Source organism: Myotis brandtii, unplaced genomic scaffold, assembly GCF_000412655.1.
Source record: "Myotis brandtii unplaced genomic scaffold, ASM41265v1 scaffold674, whole genome shotgun sequence".
Lineage (NCBI taxonomy): Eukaryota > Metazoa > Chordata > Mammalia > Chiroptera > Vespertilionidae > Myotis > Myotis brandtii.
Window position 1 is genome coordinate 809,462 of NW_005370630.1, and position 9,713 is coordinate 819,174.

General features: G+C 38.5%; 1 protein-coding gene across 1 annotated transcript in view; it reads left to right on the top strand.

The window, feature by feature from the left end:
* The window catches only part of LOC102241715 (microtubule-associated serine/threonine-protein kinase 2-like), a 73,874-nt gene that overhangs the window by 40,221 nt on the left and 23,940 nt on the right, over positions 1–9,713 (top strand). The window contains exon 3 of the mRNA XM_014529206.1: positions 3,127–3,269. Coding sequence (XP_014384692.1) covers positions 3,127–3,269 — 143 coding nt within the window. The remainder of the gene's footprint in view (positions 1–3,126; positions 3,270–9,713) is intronic.

Consider the following 9,713-nt stretch of genomic DNA (forward strand, 5'->3'; position numbering starts at 1 on the left):
CGCCGGCCTGGTTGCCCCCAATTGCCTCCCCTGCTGGCCTGGTCGCCCCCAACTGCCCCTTCCCTGCCAGCCTGGTCGCTCCTAACTGCCCCACCCCCCGCCAGCCTGGTGTTCAGTCATTTGGTTGTTCCTCACTAACCCCCCTGCTGGCCTGGTCGCCCCACTCAGCCTGTTTGTTCAGTTGTTTGGTTGTCCCTCACTAACCCCCCTGCTGGCCTGGTCGCCCCACTCAGCCTGTTTGTTCAGTTGTTTGGTTGTCCCTCACTAACCCTCCTGCCGGCCTGGTCATAGGCAGCCATCTTGTGAGGGCATGAGGGTTAATTTGCATATTATCTCCTTATTATAATGGATGGTTTGTTTATAATGTATATCTACTAAAGTTTTTATCCCCTAATTTAGCAGGTATATGGCAGTATATACGTCATACTAAAAAGGGAACCCAACTTCACTACCATCCTCTAAAAAATTAAGTTCTTGAGGAACATTTATTTATTTATTCATTTATTTATTTGCAGTTTTCTTCTTTATATTTCTATTACACAGTAATGAAAATATATGAAGATTAAACCATAGTAGTACCTTTTATCACCCCAACTTCACATTCATCAGAGCTTTCTTTACTTAGCTCCTCACTGCTTTCTCCATCACTATCTCTGCTGCTGTCTTCTTTACTACCTTGATTATGTTCCTGAAGATTTTGAGCTTTCTCCATCAGCAACATTTCTTCAATAAGTGAGAAAAACTCCTTGGCTTCAGGATTTTCTGGTACATAGATTAGGATCATCTGACATAATTATTTAGCCTAATGATAGTCTTGGGCCATTTCTGCTTTCAGGAACCTGGGTTCCGGCAAAGGGAAGACAGAGTGGACTAGAGTTGTGGGAGGAGAGAGCTGAAGGGATAGCCGCCAGGATCCTTGTGCTGACTCCCTCTTCCACACTGCAGATATCATCTTTCTTCAAGGAATTTTTAAATGACTTGAAATTCTTATTTTGATCCTTATTGAACCCGTAGTTTAGTAGGGCATTAAAGAGTTTTAATAGGATGTGATAAACCCTATCATAAGGCAAGACTAGGTGTGGGGATGTGTGACTTGTTCATGCCCTCCAGAGGAACATTTAAAAAAAACCTGACACTCATGGGTATATGGCTCAAGGATGGTATGTATGAGAGGAAGAATGAAGTAGATGGAGACTCCTTTTAAAGGCTAAAGAGTATGTCTATATATGTTCTGTGCATGTAAAGAGCAAAAAGAATCCTCCTCGAGCTGCAACAAGAGTGGCTAAGATGCTGATGGCCTGAAATAAAGTATTTGGCATTTGTAATAGGTGTAAAGACACTAGAAGTAAAAAGACAGACATTTTGCTAGTCCCTGAGTGATGTTTGTCTGAAGTTGATAACTGAAGAAGACAAGTAGATATTTATGAGAAGAATTAGTTGGAAAGACTTGGGGGTACTATACACAAAAGCCCTAAACTAGCCACTAGCTTTGAAGACAGATTCATTGAACACCACAGTAGTTCCTGGACCCATTAACTGTGTGACCTTGAGCAAATAACAGCATGTACCTTGTTGGGCTGTTATCAGTAGTCTATGTTGCTGCATGTTCTGCAGTAAATTTACATAAATATCCAGGTTGTTTACCTTTATGTGAATTACAAGGCACTGAGCCTCCTTTTAAGTCACCCTTTGAGGGAGAGGCTATAGGAAAAAGGGAAAAGTCCTTAATTATTACTTCTGTTTCCCTCCCTCCAAACCCACTTACATATATTCCATTATATTTCAACATACATTTAAAAATTATTTAAAATATATACAAACTTTTATTTTAAAAAATGGCATCATATGCTACATACTTTCTGCATTTTTCACTCAACAGGAACTGTTGAGCATTTTTCTCTTGATTAAATGTTGAGCTGCCTCATTTTTACTGGGTTTAGTATTTTATTATGTGGAAATATTATAATTTCTTTAACTTGTAATGAACACTTATTTCTAATTTTATTTTGGTGAGAATCGCTAAGATGAACATCCTGGTCTACATTTTTTTTCTTTATACTACATTTCTACAAGTGGAATGCTGGGTCCAAACATACTCAAATCAACATTTTTATAAGTTTTGCTAAATTGCTCTCTAAATAACTTGTCACGTTTTGTTTGCAGTAAAGGAGTATGTAGTAGAAAAACCAAAACCAAACCTTCTTTTGCTTATATCTTTATTATAGTGGTTATTTCCATTACGAATAGGATTTTACCAGGAAGAGGAAGTATTTTCAAGTGAATTGGGTGATCAAGATAAAGGCAGGTGAAAGTACAGGGCATAAATTGAAGGTTAGTGAGTGAATAGGTATGGAACACCTGAAGGAGATAAGGCCAGGAAAATAATCTGGATTTATGTAGGATCCTTTTATTATTTTAAAAGTTTGGCTTAATTCTTTAAACAGTAGGCAGTCTTTAGACATTTTTAAGGAAGGGAATGATAGGACCACATTTGTTTTGGTTAGATCACTACCAGCAATTTGAAGAATGGTGTGGAGGAAGGGATTGAAATGAGACTTGTATCTCAATTAGAAAATCATCGCAGTTCTAGATACTCAGTCTTTATTAAGTGACTTTCTTATAGTCTTTCAATGGGATTAAGGTAGTCAGTCCTGGTTGAACACATGGAATCTTGAAAGAGTAGTATAGATTCAGTGTTTGTCTTCTGGAAACCTAAGGGCCAAACTAGAAGACGGTCATGTTGCATTGAGTTGGTGAAAAACTAAATAGAATGGAAGAGACTGGAAAACTACTAGCCTGCTAGGTCAGGTCTCAGGGTGGAGGGTAGGAGGTGGCATGGTGGTAGATATTACAGAGAATTTTAAATAGTTTAGTTAGTATTCCATTTTGAATTCTCACCACCACCAAGACAGTTGGAATTTTTAAAGGTCTACATTTAAAAATTCCAACTGTCTTGGTGGTGGTGAGAATTACAAATGGAATACTAACTAAACTGATTCTGAAATGGATATGGAGGAACTTGACTTTGTTTTGGATCAATACACTTTTATCCAGTTGATATCATTGTATTTTTCATTAATTAATTAAAATAATTACAGGTATATTTTCTAAACTTTTTATTTGAAGGTAAGCAGCTGCTCCCCTTGTCCAGCAGTGTACATAGCAGTGTGGGACAGGCAACTTGGCAGTCTTCAGGAGAAGCATCAAACCTGGTTCGAATGAGGAATCAGTCCCTTGGACAGTCTGCACCTTCTCTTACCGCTGGCTTGGTAAGTGTTAATAAAGCTGGTCCCTTGCTTTATGAATAAATCATTGATTGTCATTTGTCATTGCCACATCTATTACTTCCCTTTTTAGGATTTGGGTAGTTTAATTTCTCAAAGTGAAGAATAGAAAATTAATGGAATTTAATTGAATATATTCTGACCTCTTATCCTGTCACTGATACTAATTATGTACTGAGAGTTATGAAAAAATTCAGTATGAAGTGAGGGGTCCCAGCCCCACACTAGGGTTCCCAGCCCAGGTTTCCAGGGCCAGGAAGAGAAGTCTCCATAACTTCTGGCTGTAAAGGCTAGCAGGGATGGCTGCTGAGGGCTCCTGGAGTCCCAGGTGTTCCTCTTAAAGGGTTTGTACATGGACTGACTTGGACTCACTCTCTCTGAGGTCCAGTGCTGGGGCAGTAGTTCAAAAGGCACCAGAGACATATGGGAGGAACTGAATTGTATGGCATCAGGTCAAGAGCTGGAGGGGCAGTTTTCTCCCAGACAGAAGTGCTGGCAGAGACCATTGTTCCTTTTCTGAGACCTCCCCCGACAAAGCCAGCAGGCAGGAGCCATATCAGACTCTCCATTAGCCTGGCTATCATGGTTTGTCCCACTCTGGTGATTCCCAGAGCCCCCACCCAATCCCACTTTTGGACCCACCCAAGCTGTTTCCAGTGGCTTTTCTATACGAACAACCTGCCTTGGCTCATGCTTCACACTTACCTAAAATTTCTCTAGCAAGCAGCATATGGCTTCAGTGTGCCTCATATCTTTCTCTAAGTGACCCCAGGCCCAGCATTAACTGCAGCTGGCCTTGGTTTGTAGTTTGGCCTCTCCTGGGCACCTGCAAGCCTAGCACAAATACCAGCTATATGCAGACCGTTTTGTAGCTCATGCCAGGTGGCTCCAGGTAGAACATAGGTGGTGGCTGAAACCTGGCCTGCACTGCCAGGAGGCCCCAGAACCAGTGCATCAGGTGGACAGCTTCATATCACATAGAAGCACCCCCAACCACCTCCACAAACAACACTCAAGGGGGAAACTCAGTGGGCTCCGGAGCCCCCTGAAGTAAGTCCTGCTCCATGGACTGGACCCCTGCATAGCGGATCCTCCACAGTGGTTGCAGTCAGTCCTTATAGCCCATCAGCCTGGGGGTAAATTCCTCCCATTGATGTGTCAACAGCAATCAAGGGTCAACTACAACAGAAGGGTATACACAGCCCACACGTTGGGGGTAGGGGACACACACACTTGGAGGGCTCAGCTCAGGTGAACTGGGAGGCCATGCCACTGGACCTACAGGATACTTAATACATTAGGCCACTCTACCAGGCCCGGGAGACATAGTAGCTCTACCTAATACATACAAACAAACACAGGAGGCTACCAAAATCAGGAGACAAACAAACATTTCTCAAATGGAAGAAGAGAACAAAACTCCAGAAAAAAAGAAGTGAACAAAACTCTGGAAAAAAAGAACTAAACAAAATGGAGACAATCTACTAGATGCAAAGTTTAAGACACTGGTTATAAGTATGCTCAATGGACTTAGGGAAAGAGTAGATGAACTTAGTGAGAACTTCAACAAGAGATAGGAAACATAAAACAGAATTAGAAAATAAAAAAGAACCAGTCAGAAATGAAGAATACATTGGAGTAGATGAAGCAAAGGATCAAATCAGATATTTGGAAGATAAGGAAGCAGAAAATATCCAATCAGAACAAAAAAATCCAAAAAAAATGAGGATAGTATAAGGAGCCCTGGGACTTCAAGTATGCCAACATTTACATCATGGGGATGCTGGGAGATGAGAGAAAGCAAGAAATTGAAAACCTATTTGAGAAAGTAATGACAGAAAACTTTCTTAACCTAGGGAAGCAAATAGGCATACAAGTTCAGGAAGCACAGAGTCCTAAGCAAGATGAACCCAAAGAGGCCCATACCAAGACACATCATAATTAAAATGGCAAAGGTTAAACACAAAGAATCTTAAAAGCATCAAGAGAAAAGCAGTTGGTTATCTAGAAGGGAGCTCCCATAAAACTGTCAGCTGATTTCTCAACAGAAACTTTGCAGGTCAGTAGGGATTGGCAAGAAATATTCAGTGATGAAAAGCAAGGACCTACAACCAAGATTACCCAATAAAGCTATCATTTAGAATTGAAGGACATGAGCTTCCTAGATAAGAAAAAGCTAAAGGAGTACATTACCACCAAACCAGTATTATATGAAATATTAAAGGGTCTTCTTTAAGAAGAAGGAAAAAAAGAAAAAACACTAACAATAAAATGGCAATAAATACACATCTGTCAATAATTGAATGAACAAAATAAACTGACAAGCAAAACAGAAACAGATTCATGGATACAGAAAATATTTTGGCCTGGCCAGTGTGGGTCAGTGGTTGAGCATTGACCCATGAACCAGGAGATCATGGTTTAATTCCTGGTCAGGGCACGTGCCTGGGTTGTGGGCTTGATCCCCAGTAGGGGGCATGCAGGAGGCAGCTGATTGATGATTCTTTCTCATTGATGTATTTATCTTTCTCCCCCCTCCTCTGAAATTAATGAAAACATATTAAAGAAAAAAAATATTTTGACAGTTGCCAGATGGGAGGAGTGTTGGCGGGGATGGGTGAAAAGGTGAAGGGACTAAGAAGTACAAATTGGTAGTTACAGACTAATCATAGTTACAATAGTAAAGTACAGTATAGAGAATATAGTCAACAATATTATAATAACTATGTATGGTGTCAGATCATTATGAGATTTATTGGGATGATCACTTAGTAAGTTATATAATGTTTAATCACTGGGTTGTAGATCTGAAACTAATATAATATTGTATGTCAACTATAATTGAAAAATAAAAAATATTTAAAGTAAAACAAATAATTATGTTGTTTGTCCTTTTGTTGTTGAGTTGTAAGAGTTATTTATTCTTGATACTAGGCCCTTATCAGATCTATGATTTGCAGTTATTTTTCATTCTGTATATCTTTTCACTTTTGTTATAATGTCCTTTGATTCAGAAAATTTTTGAAGTCAAATTTATCTATTTTTTCCTTTTGTTGCTTGTGCTTTTGGTTTCATATCTAAGAATTCATTGCCAAATAACAGGTCAGGAAGATTTACCCCTATGCTATCTATTATGAGTTTTATGGTTTTAGTTCATGTATTTACTTCACTGATCCATTTAAAATGAACTTTTGTGTAAAGTGTGAAGTAGGGGGGGTGTCCAAATTAATTCTTTTGTATGTTGTTATCCATTTGTTAGATATTCTTAGAAACAGACATCTGGAGTAAAGATCAGTTTTAGAACTATAGATAGGGATTTGGAAGCTGTGAATTAAGTCATCATGGAAGAAAATGCAGAGAATGAAAAGGAATGTAGGGAAACATGAACAATTTATATGTGAAAGGGAAAATAGTACAAGATAGTGAAGTATTCAACTTAGTAAGAATTTTAGGAGTTTAGATTAAGTGCACCCACTGCCTATTAACTTGAGAATTGCTATACTTTACATTTTCTTTTTTATAAGAGGAACATGTTTCTAATGCCACCTAGTGTCTTTTCAAAGGTATGAGAGTAATATTTCATAAGAGACTTTAAAATAAAAAGTTGGGAGAGTTTCATGAGATTGAACAGACTATTAGTAGCCTAGTTGCTTAGTATCAAAAGGATTCTTAAGAAAGAAGCAACCCTAACCAGTTTGGCTCAGTGGATAGAGCGTCGGCCTGCGGACTGAAAGGTCCCAGGTTCGATTCTGGTCAAGGGCATGTACCTTGGTTGCGGGTACATCCCCAGTAGGAGGTGTGCAGGAGGAGGCTGATCGATGTTTTTCTCTCATCGATGTTTCTCATTCTCTATCCCTCTCCCTTCCTCTCTGTAAAAGATCAATAAAATATGTTTTTTTAAAAAGAGAGAGAGAGAGAAGCAAAAGAACAGACTAATTATTTTGCCTGAACAAATTGGAGCTGAATTTTAGATTGTTAAACATTTATCTTCTGTGATAATTTGTAAAGAATCTAAGGTGTACTGCCTTAAAAATAGTGGCTTTGGTATTTTAAAAAGGCACTTAAAATTATTTTTTAAAAGATAAATCAGTTTACTGGGACTATTGACATACATCTTATTGAATTTATTTAGGGTTAGAATACATGACAGAAATTTTATGCAAGCTTTGCACAAAGTTTTATATGTATAAAAATGGTATTATTAAATCACTAGTTAAAATTTATAACTGTAGGTTTCGTTCTGTTTTTTAAATTTTGTACAGAAAGTCTTTTAATTGAACCACTAATGTCATGTATTGCTATGCATAGGTTTATTTTTAACAATATTGAGGAAAGATTGAAAAGTACTGATTTTGGTAGATTCTGTCATGAAACAGTCAAATTATTAGAGATACTTGAGTTGGGATAGAAAACTAATATTTACTGGACCCTACACCTAAGTTCTTTTGCATACATATCTTCCTTATTTTCTCAGGAACTTTTTGAGGTAGATGTAATTATCTTATTTTACAGGTGAGGAAATTTCAGGCTCACAGGAATTTGTTCATTTGTTCGTTCATCTCGCAAATATTTTTGAAGTACCCCCTATATATCACCATTGTACTAGGTGCCTGGAATACAATAGTGAACAAAGCAAAGTTAAATACTTTGCTGTAAGTGAATGTTAGAGCAGGAATTCAAAACCAGGCAGGTCTGATTTTTTTTTTTTAATCCTCACACGAAGATATTTTTCCATTGGTTTTTAGAGAGAATGGAAGCAAGGGAGAAAGACAGAGAAATATTTATGTGAGAGAAACACATCGATTGGTTGCCTACTGCCCGCACCCTGACCAGGGCCCCGGGCTGGGGAGGAGCCTGCAATCGAGATATGTGCCCTTGACCAGAATTGAACCCAGAACCCTTCAGTCTGTAGGCTGACGTTCTATCCACTGAGCTAAACCGGCTAGGGCAGGTAGGTCTGACTCTGAAGTCTATTTTAAGAGTTGTACATAAGTGGAGAGAAAAGTCTTTGGCAGGTTGGATTATTTGAATTGCAATTTTTGGTTGGATTTATTGATAATTTTCTCAACTATTTAGATATTGAAGATTTTTATTGGGATTACATGTAGGGAGAGATTTACTTGGTCCTATCTTTCTTTCCTTTCTGTCTACATTTTTTATTGTAGATAGTGTTACAGATCTCTCCCATTTTCACCCCGTTCCCCCCTCCTCCCAGTCCCTACCCACCCACCCAGCTCTTCACTACCGTATTGTCCATGTTCATGGGCTATGCATACTAGTATATAAGTTACGTAATTCTTATTACATAAAAATTTCTCTGCGAGTTGAAAGGAATTTCTGTTCTGTAGAGTATGCAAATAAAAATGAATATACATTTAATTTTAATCCACATATTAGTCAGGTTCCTGGAAGGAAACAGAACAGACAAATTGTGAGCTTATAATAAACGGATATGAGTAGAGTAGTGAAATGACAATATACACATAGTACCTTCTGCTTAATAGTAAACTGTTGCTATTACCTAGCATTGGAGAAAGGATGAGGGGAGGAAGTGATGCTTGGAATTTGGGAGACAGAGGTGGCTGTGTGTAGAAGACAACCTGACAATTGATATGACTTGTAGTAGTGGGATGCAGCCAGCCTAACATGACCCAGCAGGGACCAACCAAGGAGAATAAATTGTTCCTGGCACTCTCCCTTACCCTCTTTCCTTTCTGTCATCTCCTGCTGGTGCTGCTTATTGGTTGACCCCATCTGGACAGAAGAGGGCAGGGCAACCTGTGGATATAGTTAATAATGATCCTGCAGTTTGAGGTACAGGGGATGATCTTTGGGGGGCAAGTGGATGATATCCTGTATATCTTACAACTTTTTAAAATATTGAGCTTACTTATATATAGTTTTGACTATGAATTACTTTATGTTAAATCATACTGCAATTTTGGTCAAAGCATTGCTAATTTTTTTCATAAATCTATTTTGAAATTGTCTTTATCCCAGAAACCATTTCTTGTAATTCAGAAATTCTATTATTCCATAGTTTTCTGGCTTAATAAAATACATGTAAATATAGCATTTACTATAACTTAATTTAAAATTTATATATATAAATTATAAGTTAAAGTTCTTTTAGAAAATAAGATAGAGAGCACATAGTTATTTGTAAACTTTTTGTTTAATAATTCTGTTTTCAAGTGGCTTCTTGGTAGCAAGGTTTGTTTCTTGCAAAATTGTTCTCCCTGTTGCTGCTTTTAAGATTCTTTGTCTTGCCGAAACCGGTTTGGCTCAGTGGATAGAGCGTTGGCCTGCGGACTGAAAGGTCCCGGGTTCGATTCCGGTCAAGGGCATGTACCTGGGTTGCGGGCACATCCCCAGTGGGAGATGTGCAGGAGGCAGCTGATCGATGTTTCTCTCTCATCGATGTTTCTA